Here is a 27,432-nt window from a genome sequence, read left to right as displayed (position 1 = left end):
AAGCTGATTTCCCTTCCGTGATGTTATGTTTTCCATTAATTAGTTTAAAATATGACTTGAACCTAGGTGTTTCCATCAGTCTGTTTGGTATGTATGAACCCATTCTCAGAGCCAGCTAGCAATTCAGGATCCTATATGCCACTGAGCTAGTTGTTGCCAAGTATTTCCTTTCTGAAAACAGCTGTAGTATTAGATTTTCCTTAGGGATTCACCTAAGAACTAATTTTCTTAAGAGAAACCAAAAGCTTCAACTTGAAACTCAGAGGATGCTCAGATTCTGGTCTCCTGCAGGTGTCCCTACTTGATATACAATATGTTTGTGTTTGGGCTTTTTTTTTTTTGGGGTGGTGTTTTGCGGGGGGGGGGGGGGGGGGGCGGGGGGGGAGGGGGTGGTGTTTTTTTGTTGTTTGTGGTGGTTTTTCGTTGTTTTTTTGTTTGGTTTTTTTTTTTTTTTTTGTGAAGAGGCATGGTTAAAACTTTACTACCTGCTGGGTTTGGAGGTGAATTCCACTTTCACAACTGTTGAGAAAGAGGAACTTTAATACACAGGATATCAGACATAATTGTCACCAGAATTCTACCAGAATGGCAAATAGTTCCCTTGAGTCATTAGACATTTAGATGAATGTGTTTTCATGTACTTATGCTTATTACTTTAAGACATCTCTGCATACGAAATAGTATTTTCTGACTTCTACTTTATCCTGTCAATACAGACAATGTATATGTGTGTGTATATATATATATTGTAGTCTGCAGGCAAATACAAGAACTTTCTAAGGTATGACAGCTTTATTTCCCTGCTTTCTGACCACCACCTGCCTAACAGATAGCCTGTAAGCAGTTTGGAGGATTTACTTAGCTGCTGTTACGTTGTGGGGATGTGAAGCTGTTTGTACTCAAAAAAGTAGGCTCTTGGCTGTGTTTTCAGTCTTGTTGTCTCTATAAGTAACGTAAGTCTTGAAAGCATCCTTAGGGTGTCTCATTAAGATCCACTGTAAAAATACTCTAGGGTGTTTTCCCATTGCTGTTCAAGAAAAAAGCACCAAATTAATACTGTTTAAAAATGACTTTGAGGAAAAACAACAATGAACCTCCATACTCAACCTTGCCAGTCCATCACTGACTATCTATTTTATGTGAGAGATGTCTGGTCAATGGCTTCCTGCATGCACAGTTGGGAATTCTCCTTTTCCTCTAAAATATGTTGTCTACTTCAAATGCTGATGTTAATTTTCAGCATATGGGGACCATTAGCAATACTGAACCTGGATATAAGGCTTAACTCGTTAAATCACTTTAGAATGTCGCATCTGTTTTTTTACCCTAGTATTAACACCTGGATCAGTTTAGCACCACCACAGAAGTTTAGGACATATGTAGCTGTTAATTTTGAAAACATCTGGAAATTTTTTTGTGTGCGTATGCATGTATATGTGCATGTGTGAATGGCTGGATCTCTGGCATTTTTAAATTTGATGTATAAAAGCTTGGTGAGTCATGCTCAAGGTGTATACTGACCTGTGGCAAATAAGTGATTTATGGCAGGAGGCAGAAGCATTGTTTCAAGTGGATTAGAAATGATGATTTTTGCCTTTACAATTTTTTTTGTCTTTCTTCAGCTTTCCATTTCTGAAGGACTGATAGCTGAATCTAATTACTTTCCTTCCCCCCACCCCCCAGCATGTCCATTTGTTGTATACTGAATAAGATATCCCATTCTCCTGGGATGTGTGAAATAGGCATTGCAAATTGGAGAAAGCAAGGTCCCTGCCTGAGTGTGCAACCCTATTCAGAGGCTGCTTGGAAGTAAAATGCCAATTGTGTTGGAATTTTGAGAAATGACTTTCTCAGGAGACCTGCTGCCTTTTAGTGAGAGCAGAGTTTGCAGCTCTGGTGAAGAATGATGAGTGCAGTTGGAAAGCTCCTCTTATGCCCATTAGCAAAATTGGACTAATTTGCAGGACATAACCTCAAGGTAAACTGTGAGTGAAGCAGGAGGCAAGGCTAATAAGGCATTTTGTCATTTCCTTTATCCTAGAGTCTTTTCCAGAGCCAACAATTAATATTATTTTCTACCTGTGGAGGGTGAGGGTAGCTGCTAGCACAGGAGGCTTTGCTGGAGACAAGCTGGCACTGCTACCAGGCTGTGAGGAGGTGTTGCTTTCAGAATTGCTGCTGGAACTAGAGACTAAGCAGGGTTAACAGCTTGGTGATTTAGTAACTAGAGAAAAAACAGAGCCTTGCCACAGCCAGGAGCCAGGGCAGCCCAAGCTCTGGGTGTTGAGCACTTCCCTGGGGACAAGGACAGGCTGGGATATGGGTGCAGCTCAGCAAGACCCTTGTCAGAGTAGGGCCTGGGGAGCTGAAGAATGACCCTCCCGAGGTGTCCCTGGGGCAGGGCCTGATGGCCTTGGGAGACTCACATGGGGTGCTGGGCCCTGGGCAGCCTCCAGGGAGCTTTGGAGCTGGCATGAGGTCCTGGGACTGTGGGCAGGTTGTGGGAACCTCCGAAGGAGGGTCAGGCTATCAAGGCTCATTAATGCCCTAACATGAGCAATTTAGTGCTATTTATTTTTATTATTTTATTTTATTAGATATGGAGCTTGTATTTCTTACCTCTTCATAGAGATAAACATTTCTCTTCATGTTTTCCTTGCCAGTGCTGTTGGACAGCCAGGTGAGGGATGGAGGCGGGCACAGCTTGGCCAGTTGTGCATGGGCTGGACTCAGCCCACAGACTATTTCTGTCTGACCCCAGTCCTCAGGTTACTGAGACATTGTTCACTTTTATTCAGACCAAAATGACACGGAGTTGCCTGGCTGAGGTATCTCAGGTGCTCGTATTCCTGCATCCTCCTGCACAGTCAAGTCTAATGATGTCCAAGTATATTTTTTCTTACATTTATAATGTAAGAGTAGTTGAACTTAATCAAACTGTGTGAGACTTGCTTCTTTGCTATAGGACCTCTAGCTTTGCTCTTGTATTAGACTTTGTTATAATCTCAAAGCATTAGGTAGACTTTTTTTTCTTATAAATATTTAATAAAAATAATCATATGGAAAGAAATTTTAACTTTATTTAAAATTTTGATTTATGGAAAATACAGCATTTGACCTGACTAAACACTGAGTAAGCTGGAACTGTCAGCTTCTGTATTCCTCATGCTGATGGGCAGGTAGTAGAATTCGTTGCATTTACATGCACAAGAAATTAGGAGTATTTTATAACAGCCTGCTGACATCTGTACCCAAATACAGTTTGATCAATACTGTATCTTCAGGGCTTCCTTTTGTTTTTTTGTTGTGTGTGTGGGTTTTTTTGTTGTCTGTTTCTTTGTTTTAATTTTTAATATGGGCAGGTCTAAACAGAAAAGGATCAAGGAGGCATAAAATTTGTTGCTAAAGCTGTGAATAAGATTTGACTGAATTAATGCCTTTGGATTGTACACTAGGTTTCTTTATGATACAAACAGTTTACTTTTGGTGGGGAAGAGTTAAATATGAATATCTGCTGCATGAAAACTATCAGCTTAGAGGGCAAAAAAATACTAAAAGCTGGGAACAATCTGTGAACTGTCTGGGCTATTTGTAGCAGAATGCTCTGTCTCGGGGGAGGGTGGTTGTGCGGCAATGTTGTTGCCACTTACTTTCTTATTATTTCCCCAAGAAAAAACACTTTTGCAGTTCAAGGTTTCAACTCTGAATCCTGACATCTGATAGCCATTCTTAGCCTTTGGGAGCCTGTAGTCTAATATATTATGTTTTTCTCAGAGAAAGGACTCTTTCTTGCCTGACACCTGCTTTATTTTTGCCAAATTCCTAAGTTTCTGATAGTGGTTCTGAGAGTTATGCTACAAAAGGAAATCTCAAACAGAGGAATTAGGTTTCAAGAAAGGACTGCATGGAAGGACAAGATAAATAATGTGAAAACAAAGATCTTGTTTTCCTCCAGTGTTCTTTTGCGACTTGCCTAAAATGAGAAAAATGTGTGTGGGGTTGGGAAAACAAATACTGGCAACCTGATCCACTGCATAAGCAGAAGTCAAAATGAAAATTTTCAAATATTCTAAAAAGCATCATCAGATCTTTAAAGGATTTAAGGTGACCTCTCTATAACCTCTGTGTGCTCACAGACAAAAGGACATGCTGAGAGGAAGCATGTCTGAAAGCATTACAGCAGGATGCTCTGGACAATGGAAATGCTGAGCTGTGTGGAATTTGGAGTATTTGCATGGAGATTCTGTGGTGCGGTATATCAGTTTTGAGCATTTTTCTTTGTAGAACAAGACAACATTCCTGAAACTAATACCAAAAAAAAAGAAAAAAAAAAAAAAGCAATTTGCATACAGGTTCTAGGGAAATGGAGAATGTGAGGGGAGTCTTGGAGTATGAATTAGTCATGCATTTTAAATGTGGGCTTGAGTTTCACACCTTTTTTTCCCCTTCCTCATCTGAATTGAAAAATTGTTAATTATAGGAGGATGTTTATTGGTAAGGCAGATAGAGGTTTTGAATAGAGAATGAGATATAAATCATCTCTCTTGTTTAGTATTTTGAGTAGAAGAGTCTTTAGCTGGCTGGATTCTTAATTACCCTAATAAAATAAATGCTAAATGAGTTAAGATCAGTAGTAACAACAATGCATCTTTAAATAATTGCTTAAATACAAGTAACTAATTAAATTCTAGTCATCTTTTTGCACTAAGCAGGTCTCACACCTTCTCCCACTGCATAAATTTTAAATGCAAATCTTTGGATTTGTACAAACACTACAAGAGCCAGATTTTTATAGTAACAAATTAGACTTAGAGACTGCTAATGGCTGGCACGAGCCCTTGCCAGGGTGGTTGAAAGCATAAAATGCTGAAAGCTGCAGCATTTTTTTTTTTCTAATCAAGCTGATAGACTTGAATTCATAAGCTAATACAATATGGTTTTTTCCCTCAACTGGAAACACAAGGAATTTAAAGAGAAAGTGTATTTTCGTCTGTAAAATAATCTGTTGTCTGTCTTCAGCAAGGTGTTAGCAGAAAATGTGGTCAGTCTAAATATGTAGAAGACAATTGTGAGAATGCTCTGTCCAGAAGCAGAAAATTGCACACTCCTACCTACTTCTGTATTTACTGTTTATCCATGTTAGCAAAATCCATTCCAACATCTGAATTAAAATTTCAGTATAAAAGGCCAGTTGGGGTTTTAGTTCTGAGTTACTGGAGGATCCATTGTTTCAACAGTAATGTTTGCAAGATTTTCATATTTCTATTACATTTTAATTATAACTCATCAAATCTTAACTGATTACTCCTGGGTTAGACTCAGAAGAATGTCACTGAAGGGTGTTTTAATTTAACAGAAACAGCATAACGTCTGTTTCTAATGTTTTAAAAGCCAATTTATATGGAAATTTTGCTCTAGAAGGAAGTCAATAGATATGTAGTTTTTTAACACCTCCTGTTAAAATTCGAAACTTGAATAGAAGCAGCACCAAAGCAATGCCATTTTTTCTTGTAACAGTGTGATTGCCTTTTCACAGCCTTTCATTTGTAGCCATTTTCTTCTGTTAAAATGAAGTTTTTGTTTGTCTTTTGTAGTCGAGCTATCAAGACAAACCAGGACCTTTTGCCTGAGACACCGTGGATCCATATCTTCTACAATGACTTTTGGGGGACTCTGCTTACTCACAGTGGGAGCCACAAGTCCTACAGACCTCTCTGCACACTTTCCTTCCGCATTAACCATGCTCTTGGGGGAATGGACCCATGGGGCTACCACCTTGTCAACGTCCTCTTACATGCTGCAGTCACAGGCCTTTTCACAAACTTCTCCAGGATTCTGTTTGGCGATGGGTACTGGACCTTGATAGCGGGCCTGCTGTTTGCATCTCATCCCATCCACACGGAAGCCGTAGCGGGGATCGTAGGGAGGGCAGATATTGGAGCCTGCCTCTTCTTTCTGCTTTCCCTCATGTGTTACGTGAAGCACTGCTCTACCAGAGGTTCCTCATCAAGTACTTGGGGCTGGATCTTGGGAGCAGGGCTGTGTGCAGGATGCAGCATGCTGTGGAAGGAGCAAGGAGTGACTGTTCTGGCCATTTCAGCCGTGTACGATATCTTTGTATTTCATCGACTGAAAATGCATCAGCTCATTTCTGCTTTATGCAAGGTGAGTCTTCTTTGCTGTAAGCTATTCGTGAGGCACCATTCACTGTTAAACAGGTGCTATATGAGTTTTTGAGTACACAATAATTCTTAGTACTTTAGCCAACTCCCAGAAATAAGCACAGATGTTTAACGCTTAAAAGAACACTTCAAGAGCTTTAGTGTGGTCTTTTTACATTTTGTTTAAGCAGTGTACTATTAATGCTATTACTTGATGTTGGGGGTGGGTTTTTTCAATTACTTCCCTTACTTCTAGCATCTCCCTCATTCTGTTTACCACCAAGCACTGGATGTCTGACTGCCTTTTGCAAAGAATTCATTCATGCTCTTATCCTCTTGTATCTTGCAAACTCAGCTTAGTTTGGTCAGGCATGCAAGTGTGGCAGCTGATATCATCAGCTTTGCTCCCTGAGGCAAAGATAAACCTCTTATTGTTCTAGTTTAACAGAGATGCATAGGACTTGGGTGCATGCCTTGGGCATGTATTTTTTTCTTCTCTTAGTAGGAGCTATGACTTGAACGTATTATTGCCTTAATAAAATAAGTATTTCCTATTTTTAACTTCTTCCCCAAGAACAAACAAGTAAAATAAGCAAACAAATGAGCGCACCAAATCCCCTAGCTTCCCACTCACAAAACTGTGTGTATTTTAGTGGTACTCAGAAACCACAGTCAAAATCAAGAATCCTTTACAGCAGTTGGTGTACAAATGAGTAAGCTGAGTATATGTAATTTTCTTTTCAGTGAAATGGCTATCTTTCAGAAGAATACTGTCTTAACAAAAGGACAGTGTTTTCACATTTTTCAGTGAGACGTAGATTGCAAAAATGTATTTTGTTTCATTGCTTTTCTTATTTATCTCTAACATCTTGATTTGAAAATTCTGATTTCTCTTCCAAATGGATTGAAAAGAAATTGTAGTTTTTTGATAAAGCTGTGATTTCTGTTTGTACAGACTATAAAACTGTAATATAAAAGGAGTAAAGTGGAGTAAATATAAAGTGGAGTAAAAAAGAAACAAAACACCAGTCACTGGTAGTTTCCTCTTAAACTGCTCTGAGGTGTTGACTTAGTTATTATGCTCTTTTCTGACAAAATGGAAAAGGAAAGAATAATTTCATATATATATATACACACATACTCGGGTTTTTTTACTCATGTATAATGGAGTATGTAAGACCTCTGAATGTCAATAGCCATATACTGTATGGTACATTGTGCACCTAATGCGGAGCAGAAACAAACAGTAAACAGATTAAGTCGTTCTTTTGGGTTTTTTTTCCTTTAAAGTACATCTGTAACAGCAGGCTTTATACTGAAAGGTACAAAAATGAGATTTTTTCAAGTGCTTTGAGAAGTTTAGTTAATAACTCAAATGTTAGCCTATCCTATGGAATTAAACAGTAGTAAAAACATTCATATGACAGAAAATTCTGAACATCCAGAAAGTTTTTATTATTCAACACTCATTGCTTAAACCCAAAATCTTTGCAGATGTTTCTGATGGACTTTTAATTGGGAAAAGTTCTCACCATTTTCCTTCTTTTCCATGCCAGGCCCAGAGTAAAATTGGTCCAGAAGAGACCTAAGTGACACAGGTGAAATCCAAGCTTCCACATCCCAACTTTTTGAACACAAGATTTCTCTTCCTAGATGTGGAGCTCAAAATTTGGATGCCTAGCTTGTGAGGTTTTTTTGCATGCAGCATCAGAGTTGTCTTGGACAGAAAGCCAGTGTCTTCGAAATTTATTTTTTCATCTGTAATGATAGAAGATTCTGTGTTTTGTCGATTGCAGACCTTTGTGGAGATTTGATTTTTGCTGGAGACAGTTTTACGGGGAGAGTCTACATTGAATGAAAACATGAATATTTTGATTAATTGGGCAGAAATGCATTTTTTTATTCACTAAATTACTGGGCTGCATGTTTCTTGCACATATGTTCAGGCTGAGTGCTGCTGGCAATTAGAAAGAATTGTGTCCATGTACCTGTTCTGGAATTTGTTCTTTGTGTTTTCCTAGTGTAATATTGGGAGAGGGCAACTTCAGGAGACAGGGGAAAGAAAGCACATCAAGAAAGTTGAGCAAAAAGTTATGGTCTTTTGTAGTGCGTTGGAGGGCAAAAGTGTGGAATGGAGCCAAAGAAGAAAGGAAAATAATTTAAAAGTTGGTTAGCTCAAGTCTGTACTATCTAAGTAGTAACTGAATGCTTTGTAATGGTACAATAGAAAGGTGCTACTCCTTTAAACCCTTTAGGTTCTACCTAACCTTTAGCTCAGCCCTGTCCAGCTGAGCTGATATAGCTGTTTCCTAGGCTGTGCTGCAAACTGAAGTGAGAGGAAATGCAGGTAAAAACATAACCTTTAAACACCATACCCCTCACCCCAAATATCCCAGATACATCTTTTAGGAATTATTTTAAATCTGAATCGGTTCAGTTATATTCAGTCCTTGTGATTACACTACAAATAGCCATACTGACAAACAGTGAGAGGAAAGGTGAAGTGTGGGCACAGAAACAAGGAATGGATAGAGACGGATTTGGGGGAGTGGCTGGTTAAGGACCTGGCCTGGTATGCTGCCAGACTATGGCTTTCAACTTCTATGACATTTTTCAGAATATACCACTGGGGAAACTGAGACATGATTATTTATGTTTCAAGAATAGTAAAACTACTGATTATCTTCAGGATGGTTAGTAAAGTATGAGCTGGCACAAACAACTTGACTAATGCTCCAGCTGATGGGCGGATATGGTACTGAGGGGGACAAGCCTATTTTTTTCCATTGTGTTCTTATCTTCGGGCCAAGTATCCAGTGATATAAATGATGGCTACTATACAAGACCAGTTATCATGTGCATCCTGATTTGTCATATTGAGCACATGAAAACATCCCAGGGCAATTCGAGTAGACTGGCTGGACTTCTAAACAAGGTAGTTGCAAAACTGGACCACCAGCAGAGCGGATGAATGCTACCCCTTATTTAGAAGCTATTCTTGAGGCATCTTAAAAATTTATATTGTAGCCACTTACTAAACTACCCAGCTCTTTTCTGTCATCTGTGTATTGGTTATTCAGTAGAACTTGGCTGCTGATTTTTTTTCTTTTGCCAAGTCTTGTATTCCCATCTGCCTGTGATGCTCTCACTCTGGCTGGAAAAGTTGTCGTCTGGTCTGCATTTCATTTGGTTAGCTCTGTTTTATTCTGAGTGGCTGACAAGAATGTATTCACTGTCTTTAAATTAGAAGACTTTGATGGAATTGTATTTATTGCAGTCATAAATGAGTTGCCTGAAATGAGAGTAATTCAAAAAGTGGTGTTCTACTGGGGCAAAGCATTCCTTATGGAAGTAAGTTACACTTCTGTTTTATTTTTCAGCATTCTAGACCTTGAGTCATTTCCAGTGCAAGTTGCATAGCAGGTATGCAGATTGAGTTGTCAGGTGTGATAGGGATCAGATGATTGTACCTGTCAGCAGCTGCACTTGTGCAAGTTAAACCACCAGAGGTATAGGACTGGGAGGGGGGAACTTGATTACAGGAGAGAGCTGTAATCAAGTTTGTTATTGTAGAAAATATGCAAATACAGAGGCCTAATTGTTTTGTACTTGCAATATTCAACTTGAGTGCAGAAGCATTAATCATCAGTCTTCTGTCAATTAATAGTGCAAAGCTAATACAGACCCTACTGTGCTGCTCTTTTTTCATCTTGTGAGTTTTTTAGGTTTTCTTTTGTTTGCTTGGTTGTTTTGGTGTTTTGTTGTTTTTTTTTTTTTTTTAAAGTGTGAATGTATCTGAATAACATTAGCAGTTAAAAAGATGGGGCAAATGCATTTAAATCTCATTTTTAATATAATGGTAATGATAAAGTATTGCTCTGTGTCTTATGTATACAAACTGCCTTACAGAAATAACTAAACCAGATGTATGTTCTGCTAATGTTGCACTGCTACAATAGAGTAACATTTTACCAGATCAACATATTGTTAGTACAGGGGGGTTGTTATACTAAATTAAGGAAATGTATCTTTTCCTATCACTTATTTGATTAACATCTCCCTCTGGGAAGTCTGTCTCACATGTGGAATTAGTTATTGGTGTCTATAGCTTAACATGAACCATGAACTGGATTGCAGGATGCATTATCTAGCCTCCTGTGCTATTATCACAGTATTCGTTTTGTAAAAGGCAATTTTATTGGAGGCCTATATTTTATTTAAGGTAATGATGAAAACCTGGGGCATCCATGGATGACATGGTCAACCACCAAACCAAGTTTTATAAAACTCTACTTTCTTTTATGGTCTTGGAACAGTCTTAGTTGTTGGTGATATGCTGCTGGTATTAGATAAAGCTGCTGATTTTTGAGAATACTCTAAACTTCAAGTAGGCCACTTTCTGCTTTCTTTAGTCTTTGAAGTTGCTACTTTTAGAACTATTGTGCTTTGAAAAGCAATGTCAAAATAAAATGCTGCTCTTGATTTAAATTTACAGTTTTATCCTTCTCTTCTGAGTAACTTGAAAGCCTTAGTAATGTAGTAGTCAGTGTTGCTTATTGTTCGTCTCTTCTCCGTTTGCAAGTTATGCTGTTTTGCAGTAGTGTTCCATCATTATTTAAAATCTAACTCAACAGTTTATTTTCTGCTCATTTCCCACCATCTAAGCAATTTTATTATGCTGAACTTAGCCAGAGGTCTTGATATTTTGGCACAACTGATCAGAAACCTGTTATTTTGTAAGTTATTTCCCTTTTGGATGGGCATGGTCTGGTCTTGTCTCCATGTCTTTGAAGTATAGCATTTACAGTGTTTAGACTGTTAGGGCAGCAGCTACTCCCTTGCAGGACAGACTTCATCCTTGGAGTCAGATATTTAGTAAATATGCTTTTCATAGAGACTGCTTTTATTCCAGTTAAAAATAATAAATAACTTACAGCTTCAAAACATGACTTGACCTCTCATGGGTTCATTTTGTCTAACAAGAGCCACATATTCAAGTGCACTGAGCTGTTAAATATTGCATTTGTGGACTGGGTAACCTTTAGCATTTCAAGAACTATGGAAGAGATTGGGGGCTCCAGTGCCAGCTGGGGCCCCATTTATCCCTAGCATCTCTGATTCTGGAGTAGTCAGCTGGGGGTTAATTTTCCTGTCAGCTTTAAGGCTGTACAAAATGCTGAAAACGGTGAGATGAATGTGCCTGCACATACATTGCTCATATTTGCAGATGAGCCAGCCTGATGCTTTTCTCTTCACTCTGCTGGATGGCAACAGCATGAGGCCTGTGTGGTCTTGGCCATCGCTCCCCCTCCCCCCAGCAGATATTTCCTAGACAAAAGAAGCTTTTTCCAATTCACTTCTCCCTTGACAATTTCAAGTAGCTAATACTGCTGTTTCCTGTAGTCCCCGTAGCTCCTTGCTGCTTTTCTGTTTGATCCTGAAATAAGAAAAGCAAGATTGGCCTCCACTATCTTTTCAGAGATATTAATCTCCTGCAGGTCCCTGTGATGTCAGTGGAGCAGTACTGAATTGGACATCAATATGTATAAATAGCTGTTGTTTCCTGAAAATATTTTCATGGGGTGATTTAAACCACTGGCACAGATCACATATGATAGAAATACATTATCCTAAGGCAAATTTATCAATGTTGTATTTTTTTTTAAAATGAGGAATCATAACCTGTCTTGCTGAAGTCACTGACACTGACATAATATAGATTATATTTTAATTTTATATCTGTAATGTCTTTATTAGAATTGCCACTAAAATCCCCATTACTTTTATCTATTGACTTGAAGTCTACAGTAATATTTAGGAGCCTATATTTGAGAATGCCTCTGTAGAAGGATGAAAAAGGCAAAGTCTTCTTCTGTAAATGAGTAAGTAAATAAAAAAAAGAGAGAAGGCTTTTCATATTTACAGGAATTATGGAGAACCTTCAATCTAACAGAGAGGTTAGTTTGCCAGAGAAGGGTTGTTACTGTCTTCAGTCTTGCATAAGATTTATACTGCATGGTAGCATACACAGTATACTGTGTTGTTCCATTCTTCCCTGTTGTGGTTTAACCTCATCTGGTACCTCAGCCCCGCACAGCCACTTGCTCACTCCCTCCCAGTGGGATGGGGAAGGGGAAAACTCAGACACTGAGGTAAAGGTAGTTTGATAGGTAAAGCAAAAGCTGTGTATGCAAACGAAGCAAAGAATTCATTCACTGGCTCCCATGGGCAGGCAGGTGTTCAGCCACATCCAGGAGAGCAGGGCTCTATCATGCACTGCAGTTACTTGAGAAGACAAACACCATCACTCTGGATATCTGCCCATCTGCTTCTTCCCTCAGCTTTATATGCTGAGCATGATGCCATAAGTCTGAAATATCCCTATGGTCAGCTGTCCTGGCTGTGTCCCCTCCCAGCTCTTTGTGCAGCCCCAGCCCCCTTGCTGGTGGGGCAGTGTGAGGGGCAGAAAAGGCCATGACTCTGTGTGAGCACTGCTCAGTGATGGCTAAAACATCCCTGGGACATCAACAGTTTCCAGCACAAATCCAAAACTCAGCCCCATTCTAACTACTATGAAGAAAATTAACTCTATCCTAGACAAAACCAGCACGTTGTCCCTGGCTTAAAAAGGATATCTTTAAGGGGCACAAAGTAAGAAAGTTCTAAAAGGCTTTGCATAGTTTTTGCTAGAACTTATTTTTCATTCTGAGGTACATGCCAATTACTGACATCAAGAACAGCATGACTTTTTCACTGTGGTTTTTAATTACAGGGTATTGGGGGCCTTGCTACTTTACAAAACCTTTGCAAATAATATCAATCAGAAAATGTTAGTCTCCTAATTTTTAATGTTTTTAAAATATTTAAGGAATCAATTGAAAGCACCAAGCTTATCGTAGTGACTAGCAACTGTTCAGAGTATTAGGCATATTTACAGATGTAGGTTTTTTTTCATCGTAGTGATTAGTTAGCTTCCTAATTAAAGGGATTCTGTAAAACTGTTTTTCCAGAAGCTGACAATTTTCCTGTTTAAAATATAAGTATTAAAGAACAGTTAAATTTCATGGTTTTTGGTAGGGTTAGTCAGTGTTTAATACTTAAATGTATTTTATGCTGAGATAAGGGGACTTGGGTACCTGCAAACTCTGCAGGATAAGAAATATATGCAGCTTTGGCCAATCTTCAGTTTTCCGTTTCTCCACTAGCTAGAAAGCCATGTTCCTTTCCCCTCTGGCTCTGCTTCTCCCATGGGTGGGTACTGGCCACAAAATGGGAAAAACAGTGCTAAAGCTCAGTGGTATATTAATGAGTTAAACGTTTCCTGGTGTAATTCCTTTCGTGCAGATTTGCCTCAGAAATTATGCCTTTCTGCCTAAACCTGGTTTAGTGCGTGGCTAAAATGCATGCATTCATGGTTTTACTCATCAAGTATGGATTGTGTTTGTTAAATGCCACACAGAAAGTTTATACCTGTGCCTCTGTGTTCAATCATAAGTACTTTACATTAGCCTCCTAATGTCATGTTTAGACACCTAAATGTCCTGGTTTGATGAAGTGCTGAATGCTTGTAGCTCCTGGTGAGCTTTACCTAATGAACCCATTGTACTTGGTCAATCACAGCTAAATAGCAAGCTAAACCTCTTGCTCCCAGAAGTCAGGGCATACCATAATAGTGTCAGAAGAGGGAAAACCTGGAAGTATGTCCTCAGTCAGAATCAAATAGATTAGGGAGCAGGTGCAGCTTCTGGATGCTCCGAGTTCTGGCTCCCAGCAGTTTGTTACAGCACCTTTGGGAAAGATAAGGCTACCGAGTGTGAAGGTCAGGCTCCTGATCTTTTGAGCATCTTAACTGTGGTCATCTAAGCTTCAGCACTGTAGTCCTCCGACAGCATTGCCTGAGTCTAGTTGATAGAGCTGCATTCCCAGTTGTGTTCCTAGAGTCCTACCTAACAGAGAGCAGTTCCTGGTACATGAGCATGAGCTCTGATTCCAGACCTGGGAGAACTTGTTTTGAAGGAGTGGAAACATACACAAACCGTGAGCCACAAGGGAGACTTTTTTTTTTATATTTGGTTTAATTTTGAATTTTCTGGCTTATGCTCAGTTTTATTTAAATCGTAATGATTTAATGATTACGTGCACAATTTTCCTAAGTGAGTGGTTCTAAACATTAACCTATGTAGACAGTTACAATATTAAAAAGAGGGTAAGTACAAGTGTATGAGATTTACAGTGGAAACAGCAGCCAGTTTGATAGAAGACAGCAAACACTTCTGGCATATTTACTGTAGGAATTGAACAATATTTTGTACCTATTGCATGTATTTCTTTTTCCAGCTGCAATATAGATTAGGTATGGGGAGGGAAGGAACCCATGCTTACAATTTTGTAGCTGTCTTTATGGGTCAGTTATTACGAGGTGAATTTCTAGCCTCACTAACCTTGAATGTCACTTAGAAAAGAAAAGAATCTCTTGATGCTGTGGATGGTCCTCACTGGGAGAAAAGGAAAAGAAAATATGTTTTATTCCAGAGTTTCTAGGAAACTAATTGAAAATGTGCATGCAGAAATTATGTTAAAATTATCCAGAAGCTTTTGGGGGAAGGGAGAGTGAATTTTTGTACTTGGCTTTTAAATGCCAGGTAGAACATATGTACTTTTTTATGATCAGAATGGTAAGACTTACATACACAGATTGTTTTTAAGGCTGTAGATTTGATTAGGTTGTGCAAAAGTCAGAGCTTCTGTGACATTTAATCACCAAAATCTTGTTTTTCTCCTTGACAATAAAATATGGAAATAAATTCCCATAGCAACAAAGTCTTAAAGTGAGTGTAGGGACATATTGAGTTAATAAAGGCAATGAGGGAGCAAGGGAAAAGAGAGGGTAGAATAGTATTGAGTCTCCTTAATTTCTTCCTCTCCCAGAAAACAGGACTGTGGGGGTTATGGATAAATTTTTTGCATGTTTTAGTCTGCATGTTTTAAAAGTATCCTGGGCAGCTTGTACTGCTGTAGAGTACAATGAAGGTTGCATCAACATCCGTGTTCATTTAGTAGGGATTGTGAGATTATGGTTTATTCTTAAAATATGTGTTTATTATATTTCTATCTCTATACTTGGAAACTTTTCTCCTTAAAGCATTATTAGAAGTAGCAAAACATCACCACAAAATAGCTCTCACAAGTTTTAAAACAGAAGAAATGCCAATTTCTTTAACTCTTGCTTCTTTGGACCGCTTCATGTATAGCATTCTTGACTGTTTGTAGTTTGAAATCTGTGGAAAGTCAATATTAGCAATCTCGTAGAGTGATTTTTCTTTGTTTGTTTGTTTAAACAATTACATTTTTTTGGGGAAAAAGCACAATTAAGATATGTTTATATTTTAATTATTGTTTTGATAGCTGTGTGTTGATATATTTTGAAGATGTGGTTTCTAAATGCATCTTTGATAGATTTAAAAACAGTGCTTTTTTAAATTTTTGGACTAGAAAATTGTTTGCACTCTGACATGAGCACTATATCTACGGTACTATATTAACTCTGGATCCTGTCAAATAACCATTTCTGCCTTGGCACTGCCCTGCTCATGGTATGGCGTGTTGTCAGCAATCTGTGATTGCACAGTGGCGAAAAAGGTCGATGTGTCCTGGTGCTCTCAGGTTGGTCTCCAAGGCTCTGAAATACCCAGATGGTGCCTCTGTGCTCTGCTAATCACCCCAGGCATCATCAGGTGAAATACTGAAGATACAGGTGTCAGTGTAGCTTCTTCACTATTACCTGCCTTACTCATGTTTGTGGCTGCAAATCTACATCCGGTAAGGAGGGGATATGTCCGTGTAACAGCAACATGGCATAGATATCTCCTTCAGTTATAGCCTGGTTTTCTACTGGAAATGAATTCAGTCTGAGACCTAAACCTTACTCTGAAACAGCAGAGATTTATTAGTAGGTTTATTAATGAAGACAGTGCTCTTTGACTTAGTCCTTATTGCTTGGTGTTTTTAGATTCAGGTATATACCAATCCTAATTAAAATGTTTGGTTTTCTCCCTGTGGTATTTAAAATGAAAGAATTTCATTGCCTGCTTAAGTCCAACTCTTTGGACTATCTGCTGAAATTATAAGGAAAAAAGGGAGAAATTAGTAAAGGTGGAAAAAAAAAGGCATTGATTTGAAAGTCAAGCATATGAAAATTTGGGAACCTATACAGGTCAAATATCTCTATTAATCAGCAGAATTGTTCTTATCAGCCAGATGATGTAGCTCCTTTCCTCTGTTCTTATTGTATGCAGTGTTTGTACTTTTTCTTGTAAGTTTTGGCAAAGTAATGAAAAGTGAAATTTTATAAAATCTTACTTGATACGTGACCTTCCATTCCAGGGCATTGGTGGTTAGCAACCAACGTACTGCCTCAGTGGGGTAATAAATTCATGTTTTAATACAGTTATTTGTTTTGCTTGTAGTGTAGCAGACAGCTTCAAACCCTCAGGGGGAGCTTATAAGTCCGTCTGTCAGATGCTCTGCTTTGCTATTTTATCCTCTGGGCATGGTTACAGTATTTTGATTAAATGTTGTATTGCTGTGATACACAAATAATTTAAAATGCTAATATTTTTTATAGAAAAAGGTATTTAAAAGAACCCCAAATGTACTTGTCTGAAAATGCAGGCTTAACCTTTTCGTGAGTCCCAAAGCTGTGCTGCTTCACATCAACAGACTACTTCTAAGCCTGTCAACATGAAGAGGTGCAGCAAAATGGCTCCAAAATTTTCTAACTAGAACTACTAGAAGTCTTTTTTAAGGAAGCTAAATTTTCTGTGCATTAAAGGAAATAAGTAATTTTTTTCCCATTTTTTCCCCCATTGATACTGTCAGTAGCTCTGGAAATTTAAGTTTATCATGTTTCCAATATATAGTTTTTTTGGTAAGCTGATATATTCCATCATTAGCTGTCTGATACAGCCAATTGTGAATTGCAGAAATACAAACTCCTCTTGAAAGCCTACTTAGGTGTAAGTGCCCTGACAGCGGGGGGGCCACCTGTGTCCTGGGGTTCATCAGGCACAGCATCGCCAGCCAGGCAAGGGAGGGGATTGTCCTGCTCTGCTCTGCACTGGGACAGCCTCACCTTGGGTGCTGGGGGCAGGTTTGGGTCCCACAATGTAAGAAAGATCTTAAACTGTTAGAGAGAGCATCCAAAGGATGGCAACAAAGATGATGAAGAGCCTTGGGTGAAGCTGTATGAGGAGTGGCTGAGGTCACTTGGTCTGTTCAGCCTGGAGGAGACTGAGGGGACACCTCACTGCAGTCTAGAACTTCCTCATGAGGGGAAAAGGAGGGGCAGGCACTGATCTCTTCTGTGTTGCCCAGTGACAGGACCTGAGGGAATGGCCTGAAGTTGTGTTGTGGAGATTTATGTTGGATATTGGGAAAATGTTCTTCACCCAGAGGGTGGTTGGGCACTGGAACAGGCTCCCCCGGGAAGTGGTCATAGCACTAAGCCTGACAGAGTTCAAGAAGCATTTGGACAATAGGCATATGGTGTGACTCTTGAGGATGATTCTGTGCAGGGCTAAGAGGTGATCTTGATGCTTGTGAGTCCCTTCCAACCCCATACATTCTGTGGTTCTGTATATTGTTCTTTTACTAGAACACAGGATCTGAAAAGAGTGCTTTTTGGGGGGGGTTTGACATACTACATTCAACCCCTGTGCCTCTTGGCACCTTGCACATCTGCTGCAATTTTTATGCTGCCAAATGTTTCTTTAATAGGTGCACTGTAGTGCTCAAATACACATTTGGAACTGGAAGGGGGGACCTAATTTTAATGATGTGCAATTTCAAAGTGGCTTTAAGAAATCAGAGTGATTTGCTTCTGAGAAATTGTAATCTAAAACTAATGATCACAGATGTTCACTCAGGTATAAGAAATAATTACCATACCTAAAGTCAGGATACAGCTTTGCCCTTCCTATCTTCCACTTAATGTTTCAAAGTATTGCTAAGTTATGCTATTAGCTGTTACTTCAGAAGACTGCCCTTGGGATTGCATTAAAGAGGGTTTTATATGCAACCATTTAGGAGCTACTACCAAAAGTTGATCAGAAATATGGATATGAGAATTTGTTTGAAGAAAGTGCTAGTTAATGCAGGGGATTTGTTTGAAAAAAGGACAATTGTGTAAAGAAATTTTGGGTGGTGGTGTTGCAAAATACAAACCAGATGTTAGAAGAGGAATAATTTGAAGTTGCCAATTATGAAAGTATGTCCTGCCATATCTTCCTAAAAATAAGGATCAGTGAATTCAACCTGAATGTCTGTTTGCTGTCATAGGAGAGAAACTGTCATTGAAATAGATTCTGTGCGCTGTGTCATTCTGCAATAATGCAAGAATGAAGTTATTTCTTGGTATATAACATTTTAATATTTTAAAGCCAAAACTTGTTTCCAGAATTTTCTCCACATGAGATAATTATGGGTAAAAAAAAATTAGAAACCAGACAAAAGCAGCATAAAATTGTGGGCTAGATGGTTTTATTTTTTTTTTAATAAGGGAAGTCAGAAAACAAAATATGCAAGTTTAGTGTGATGATGACAGAGTTGGCTGTTAATTTATAAATAATTAAATAATATAAATATAATGCTTGAAAGGAGTTTTTTTTCATGTTCTCTGTCAAGGAATGAACCTTTTTTACCAGGCTGTGGGAATTTTCCTTCAAGTTAAGAGGGAAGTCTTTTATATAGTGTGAACAAAGCCAGATTGGAAAGGCTTTGTTATCAGGAGGAAAAAAAATAGATAAATTGTGGAAGTGGAATGTGTTCCTAATTCACAGTCTGATATCTCAAGATCTTGTCTTTACCTTCATGCTTTGTCAGAAGAAACATGTCCTATAAAAATGTAAATATTAAGGAAAGAGAGGTGAAAATACAAGTTAGCTGTAGAAGCTTATTGGCAAGACATGTCAGTCAGGACTGTGCCATAAACATACAACAGATCAGGCCAAGACATGAACTAGACTTTTATTTAATTAGTTTCTGCAAAATAGCCCTTTGCTTTAGAAGAACAATGTAATACAGACCAAACCTAAACATAATTAATTTATACGTGCTAAGACTGTAAATTTGCCGTAGAAGGCTTTCTTTCAGGAAAGACAAAACCCAGTTGCGCTCATGTTAGCTCTGTATTGTCCCATGGACCCATTTCTTTATTCTTGTTTTAGTGTGGTCAATGATAACCTAAAGGCAAAATGTTTAAAGTCTTATCTAAAGATATAATCTTTAAAATCCCAGCAAGGAAATGAAGTAGGAAAAAATTGCTGAACCTGAAAGACCTGGTAATTGCCCACATCTCTCTATCAACTGTGTGAAAAGTTACTTTGTCAGTGAGATTGAATGGTGTGTATGTTGCTCTCTAGGTCTAGCAGAGTTTCTTACTAGAAAGAAGGATTTAAAAATGTGTATTTGACCAATCTTACTTTATACTGTCAACTGTTATTTAGGGAAATGTTAACAACTGATTAGAATGCCTAGACAAATGAGTGACAGCAGATTTTTTTGAGTTCGTGGGATAAGCTGAAGAGCTTGCAGCATATTTTAATGTTTTATTGTGTATCTCTGGGTATTACTAACCTCTTAGAAAGTTATGCTGTCATGTCTCTCTCCTGTCAAGTAAATCATAATATGTGTGGAGCACCAGGAGGTCCTCCAGCCATCAATCCTAAAAGGGAAAATACCGTCCCTCAAAATCAGTGAATGTTATGATACATTTTTACAGAAAGCTGAAGTCCCCTGCCTTCTGTTTTATGAACTACGTTTAGTTTGATACCACTTAAAACTAAACTTGCCAGTCTGAAGGTAGCATCATTAATGAAAGTTGATCAGTCACTATATTTATAATGCAGTCTTCAGACCCCAGGGTGCTTCTCAGTTAGTAAGCAAGAGTAAAGCTTGTTGAGATCTGCATCACTGAGGTAGCTTAAGAAAAACTCAGTGGGAAAAAATAAGCTGACAGTTCTAGTACCTAATCCTAAGTGCACACGACTGCTGGTAGCACATTTCAGGCATGAACCAGAAAAGTACCATCCTGGCAGCTCAGCACTGTAAGGGGTACCAGGATGTCTGTCACAATCACTGGGGGCTCCAGAAGTCAAGGGAATGGACTGGTTCAGCAGTGTAATTCCTTGTGTGGAGGGGGCAAGGGACAACACATTTTGGAACTTGCTTCTAAGAACCAAAGACCTGATGCCAAATACTGGAAGCAGATAATTTGTTATGAATCAGAGAAATAGAAATATATTAAACCCCATGTCTGGCAAATACAGGTGATTAGTGTAACTGTGTTTTCTTCTGAGTGTCTTCCTTTTCTAATTCTTCCAAGTTCTATTTTGTACTCTAGAAGGAATTTAATGTCAAAACTCTTCCTGATAAAACTTGAAACTTGGCATTTTTAGGCATCTCAGTGTTAACATTTCCCTACCTATTCAACAAAATAACATTTTTATTACTTTCCTTCCAGTGTCCTCTTAAAGTGGCCTCGACAAACAGATGTTAGTTCTAAACCTCTAGAATTTATAGCCTAGCTATAAATGATGTTTAGGTCAAAATTTAGTACAGAGCATAAAGTGACCGGTATTCCTGAACTATAGATAAAACTTGCTAATTTTCTATCTCACAGAAGATCTTTAGCAAGTTAGCAATCTCTGGATGGTGTTGTCTCAGAAACTAGTTTTAGTATAAGCTTACTCTAAAAGACACAGATGGCATTAATATGCTTGGAATTTCTGTCCACCTTTCTACTTATTTACTTTAGTATCCATCAGTCAAGGAGAATCCAATTTGACGGAGGAACAATGTTCTCAAAGGTGAAGAAGCATTTAAAAGCTTTGTTAAAATTGTAATAGAGAAGAGACAAGTTTCCCTGCTTAAAAATGTTACCAAGATGATAATTAGCAATTGTTTTTCCCCTCTTTTGTCCTTTCTTTGGAATGTTTAAGACAGAATATTCTCTGTGGTTACTTGATCAAAGTTCTCAATCCCTTACAGATTTTCTAAAGCTACTTCAGAGCTTTCACAGAAAGAAAATTTGTTTCTTTTTGCTTTAAAAATAAAACAATTGGCTGTAGTTGGAGGAAATGTTTCTTGAAAACGGTTAATGACAGTTTTTTAAATGCTTTAATATTTTAAAAAATATAGATTTCATTTTGCTTTGTTTTCTTAATAGTTATAGATGCTTTTGTCAATTCTAGAAAATGTGACGAGGAAAGGGCAAAATAATGTGACTACTATCCTTGCAGCTGGTTATCAAAGAAATTTACCCAAAAAAGGAATGCTTATCGTAACGGGCAGTGCTTCAAACTGTAGATTTTCCCCTGAGGAATCTGACAATATTTGTGTTCTCCCCTCTCTGCTTTAGTATCTCTGTTAAAATACTTTCCATGTGCTGTGTTTACCAACATGTATTAAACTGCTGTGGCAAGATGAGAAGGATTTTTAAGAATGTCAGGTTCTGTCAGCTTCTACCATTGGCCCATTATTACCCTAGACAACTCCATTATTCTGTCTAGATTCTTTTTCTGTGGATTAGGAATAATAGTAGTAGACTGTTTCCATGATTTCCACAAGTAGTTATCCTCTAAAAAGCTCAATTTCTATAGGCTGGTTTGCTATAAGTTTATTGATACATTTTTGGAAGTAGTGCAGTTAAACAGCTCACGAGAATTCAGGGTGAGAAATAGAAAGGAATGGGATTGTCTGTAAATGGCATTGGTGGTGTAAATTCCTCTTCCTTGAAGGATGTACTCTGTTTGGTTTCAGGTTTCAAGTATGAATGCAGTCCTTTTATAAAGTTTGTAAGAGACCAGCAATTTTAGAAGACATCTCTTCTGTCTGTGAGATTCCTTTACTGAGAAGATTTCCAAACAGGACTTAGAAAAAAAATATATGGAATATTTGGTCTTAAAATTTTGAAGATTAATTTGTGTGAAGAAAAGGCCTGGTGTTAGAAGAATTTCAGAAGATGATAGTTTTATCTAGTGGTAAAATTTTCAATTTTGAATTTTACACTCTAAATTTAACTCCATTATAAGAGTTGTTTAGTAACTTTTCTCATCTACCTCTCTTTCAGACTGCATTAAGCCTTCATTCCTTCAAGTGGTAGATCTTCCCTTTCTTTTATGTAGGTTAATTTTATCAGACTCCAATCAGTTTTGTCAAATTGTATAATTTACAATAATCATGGAGAGAGCAGTTTAAAGACTGGAAATACCTTAGTCTTTAGAGAAATGTGATTTGCATATATATCTCATAGTTTTTGGAGGAAATACCTGTGCTGTTCAGTGGTAAGTTTCTACATTCATGCTTTATCTGCTGCACTGGCCACCATAGCGTTATGAAAACCTATTCTATCTCCATACTTCTGTCAACAGGTCTTGCAGTTACTCCTCAACAGTTCACTCTTTGCTGCAGCTAAGTTAGTTTGGCACAACAGAGGTTTTCTCTTAAAGAGGTGGTTGTTTCCCACCTGTACAGGCTTCCTTGCTGGTCTGCAAGTCTGGGGCCTCATGAGGGCCATGTTTGCCTACTATGCCAGATGTGCAATCCATTAGGAACTTTCACTGCAACACTTCACACATACTTAACAAAAGATTTCTATAAAATAGCATGACTGTTGGCCACCTGGGACAAGGCAAAAATCCAAGGAGGTGCCCAAAGCAAAAGGTCAGATTCCACAAATTTGCCCAGTGCCTCCCCTGCTGCTCCCCTCCTCCTGCTCTCTGTATGAGTGCTGCACCTGATAAAGTACCACCCAGCATTTCCCAGCAGGCTCATGAATCCTGAAAACCTATCAGGATACAACTGACAACTTGATGGAAGTGCCTCAGCTCAGCCATGATGGCCAAACCAGGCAGAATTCCCATTAGACATATTTATCTAGGAATTAATACAATTACTTTAATCCTCTGGACAAGTTGTCTAATCTCATAGGTCAACAGAGAAGAAGGTTCTTTGAGACTGTCGGTTTTGGCAATGGAGTTAACACATACTGATGGTTTTCAATCATTGTGGACAAATGGTGTGGGGTCAGATGATCACTTTCTAAATAATTTCTGAAATTTGTTAGTCTTCAGGTTTTCACACAAGGCTGTGTTTAACGTGTACAAAGTGCTTGTTATATGATGTAGAAAAAAACGTCTACCACTGCTTTAAGTTACTCATGAAAGTATTTCCTTGATAGTAGGGTCTTATGATAAATTTTTGGAAGACAGCAACATTTTGTACAAGCTCTTTTTAGTTGCCCAGTAGCTGTACAAAGTAGGATCCAAGATGGAAACTTTTCACTTCAGATAACATAAAGACGATTAGCCAACCAAAAATATCTCAAAGCAGCTTCCTTCATTGTTCATTTGTTTATCCACCCCAAAAGCTAAGCCTGGATTTCTCAAAGTTGTTTTAACCCTCTTTAGACTCTGCTGGAAACTTTCAGGTTTATCGCTAAGCAGTTAATGTTAATGAAACAATGAAGGTTGTTAATTCACAGAAGGAGATCAGTTTGTGTAAGCTGATGGTTGTTACCAGTTGGAAACTGTCGTGGTCAGCTAAAGAACAGTTGTTTTATTCAGCCAAATAAAGTTACAATTGCAGTGTTAAAAACACCAAACCCACCAAAAAACCCCAAATCAATGAAACAAATTGTAGTCTCTTTAGGTGTTGTGGAGCTTGTCTGTATGCTTAGCAGAATGGGAGAGCTCTTAAGTAGTTATTCTAGCAGCTCAACCAGCCAAGTCCCTACCAATTCATTGTATGTGTGCTCTCTCTGCCTTCAGTATCTGAAATTGTTCTTCAGTCTAAAATAGTACAGTCTATCAAAAATGTCACTGTGCCAAACACCTCATCTTTAGTCCACTTACCAGCTCCTTGTTTTTTCAGGGAGAATTGTTTCATTGTTACACAGATGCCCTTCAAAGCACCTTCTGCCTTGTCATGCTTTCTGCTGCCGCGTCCTGCTCTTCCCTTACTCCTTACCAATCTGCAGACACAAGAGCTGTCCCAGCTGGGTGCAAAAGAGGGAGTTTCAGTTGGGACAGCTAGTGGGAAGGATGAGGGGAGAAGAGGGGTGTGTATTGCACTGAGAATCAAGGTGGGCAGGGGAGGAAGAGCTGGGGCTGACATGTGAGGGTGGGGGGAAAAGAGCAATTTGCTGGAGCAAGCTTTTAGGTGCTGCTTTTGCTCAACTGGAGGAAACACAACGGGTCTCAGGAGCAAATTCCTGTACTTTGCCTTAATCCCATTCACATTTTGTTCAGTGACATTTCTTATTTTTCAGGATATCCTTCCTGAAAAATTTTGCAGTGCTCTTTGAGAAACCTGTTAAACTACTGGTAAAAAGTTTTGCTAGGTATGTGAAGGGAAATTAATTAAAATACTACCAAAAAAAAGAACATAGGATTAAGTCTTACTTTATTGAAGAATTGTCTAGTAATTACATTTGATCTTGGTACAATGATCCCCAACCTTGTACTTGGTGCTTTTGCAACTTGCAACTTCTTGGTGGGTTTTTTTGTTAGTTTGTTTTTCACTTCACTAACAGAATTTGGAACTGCTGATGTTTTTTTTTTTTCCTGAGCATATTCATTTTGCATCCTTTCACAGTCTGAAATCCAAAATGCAGTTACTGTGCAGAGGAAACCAAGCATATTTTGGTTATAGATTTTATTCTTTTCTGAGGTTTTCAGTGGCATAATTTACCAGATATATCCTGGCTAGTCTGGTAGTTCTAAAGAGGTTTGGAAGGTACACTTTTAAGGCAGAAGGATTTAAAACTGGGCCATTATGATTTAATTATGATTTTTAGAGGATATAAAATCACATTGCTGAGTCAAAGGAAACTCCCATCTGTTTTGGGATGGAGGGAGATTTGTCAGCCTATCAGATTATTTTAATCTGAAGAATTTTGATTAAAATTTGGAAACAGCTTGCACAGTGTTACATGGTCACAGTGACATGTTCAGGACTGCAAATGTCTTTTCTTGTATGGAAACGTATACTGTGGCAGAGGCAAAATGAACTTTCAGAGGATTTAAAGCATACCACTCTTCAAAATACATTCTTCACTTACTTTTACAAATTTCTTTTCTGTAGAAATCAATAGTCTTTGCATTTTCTAAAACAAGTGGAAATGGGCTTCCTTTATTGCACTTTCTTTTTTTTTTTCCTTTGTCTCAACTCTTCCATTAATGTCTGGCACAAAATAGTTGAACAGAGGGGTTGCATAATGACACCTAATATGTTTATACTTGAAAGAGCAGTATTTAAAGTACTCAGTCATGTGGATCCATCCAGATCAGGAGCTCAGTCATAGCGTAAAGGGTTTTAGGGGTTACATTTTTAACATTCCTCACATAAATGCATCAAAGCTCAAGTATTTCAAGAACAACCCAAATTCTTTATGCTTCAACACACTGATGGATCTGAAGACAAACCAATATGCCACTTCTCCATTTTTTTTCTTTTTTTTATTGAAGAAGGAATATTTGCAGGAAAACAAAGATCCTTGTGCAGTGATGCAAGTTAACTTGAGCATTAGCTAGATGGCACTGAAACATGCTTGTGATGAGGTGTCAGAGTGACTTCTCTGGAGCACAGTCTTTGTTAAATGAAATTGCAATAAAAAAGTGTCTCTTAGCTGCTTCTTTTCCTTTTCTAACCATACTTACATATCCATAAGTCTTCATCTGAATGTATTTTTCTTTAAAGCATGCTCTCAATTTCACAAGCCTTTTTCTATTCACTATGTATGTTGTCACAGAAAGACAATGTGGCATAAACAATGCTGAAATTTTTGCAAGCTATATTATGTTTTTTGATTTTTATTTCTTTTCAAAATTTGGAAGTCCATATTTTAACATACAAAAGAAAACCTTTTCTTTCCCACTGGTTTGTAAAATAACCTTTTCCAGGCTGTAGCTATAGGAGGACAGCATGCTTAGCATTAATAACATTTTAAAGTATAAATTCTTCATGGATTGCAGTTGTGGGATGAAAGAAAATTTACCTTCTAAGAAGTTAGCAAGTGTTCTAGCGATAGGGCATCATCAGAAAAGGTTAGATATTACCCTGCTTTGAGTCCAGTACTGTCTGGCTTTGTAAATAATTAGGAAATGTTCAAAAGACAGGTAGATTAGCCTAAAATACAGCTTTCAGGTAGCTTCAGGGTAAATGTGAACAAATTAGGGCATTCAAAAAACAAAGTTCAAGCACCTTCTACTCATCTGTGTTCCTTTCCAGAAAAGAACTTTATTCCTGCATAATCCTTAGACATCCTGCAGTATTCTGTACTCATCCACAGTAACTTAAAGAATCTTAATGCACATTTCTACTGTCTCACCACCTTCTCCCTCATGAAGCTGCAACTGTTGTCACTCTTGTGTTTTTAGAACTAATCTGCTGATATGCTGAATCACTGATATGCTGAACAAACAGGCATTTGATGAAAGATTTTTCTGGTTACTTTTTGGTTTTTTTTGGTGAAGTTGGATTCTTAAATAGTCAAAATTGTATCAAGTTCCTATCCTTTAAGAAGCTCATTAAAAAGCAATAATTGAAGCTGATGGGGAAGTCAGGTCATGAACAACCGTACTCAACATCCTACACGCTGATGTTGCAGTCCTGGGCTGGGGGAAACCCTTCCAGGACTGTATCCTATCTTAGATCCCAGGCAAAGACAGTCCAGCTTTCTGGGCATGCTTTTTAATCTCTACTCTCTGTGGTGCTAAAATTCCTCCTACGTTGGTTTTGCTTGTGACCGTGTAGAAAGGGAAGGTTTTTGCTGTTAGTTTCAAAATGCTGTATGTTGGTTGATCTTTTCCATTTGAAAAATCAAATCTCTTGTAAAGACAAGTTGGCCTTTTATTCAATGAGGTTTTTTTCTGTCAGAGTCAGTGACATTTTTAGAACAAAGGGGAACCTTCATGTAGAAATAATAGTTTATTGACAGCAGTAAAGAAAGCACCTCTTTGCATCTTGAGGAAGAAGGCACATCATGCAGTTCCAAATGGTGTGTCAGTTTTCTCAGCATTTTCTACTTTAGATCTTAGGCCAGTAATGCCATGTCAGAGCTCTGAGAAATGTCCTGTCTGGATATTTTCATTAAAGAGAACGCACCAAGAATCTTTAAAACTTTTTTAGGTTTTTTTGGAATACAAACAGTAAAATAAAGGGGGATCTCATGAAAGAGATTTGCAGATTTGCTGGGGGGTGTATATTCAAATAA

The 27,432-nt window shown here is 38.2% G+C and overlaps 1 protein-coding gene across 1 annotated transcript in view; it reads left to right on the top strand.

Annotated features, from left to right (window-relative positions):
- The window catches only part of TMTC2 (transmembrane O-mannosyltransferase targeting cadherins 2), a 235,982-nt gene that overhangs the window by 95,768 nt on the left and 112,782 nt on the right, over positions 1-27,432 (top strand). The window contains exon 2 of the mRNA XM_032106615.1: positions 5,595-6,165. Within this exon, the coding sequence (XP_031962506.1) occupies positions 5,595-6,165 (571 nt within the window). The remainder of the gene's footprint in view (positions 1-5,594; positions 6,166-27,432) is intronic.

Source organism: Corvus moneduloides, chromosome 4 (genome assembly GCF_009650955.1).
Source record: "Corvus moneduloides isolate bCorMon1 chromosome 4, bCorMon1.pri, whole genome shotgun sequence".
NCBI lineage: Eukaryota > Metazoa > Chordata > Aves > Passeriformes > Corvidae > Corvus > Corvus moneduloides.
Note: the sequence above shows the minus strand (reverse complement) of the source record. Positions and strands in the feature narration are given on the sequence as shown.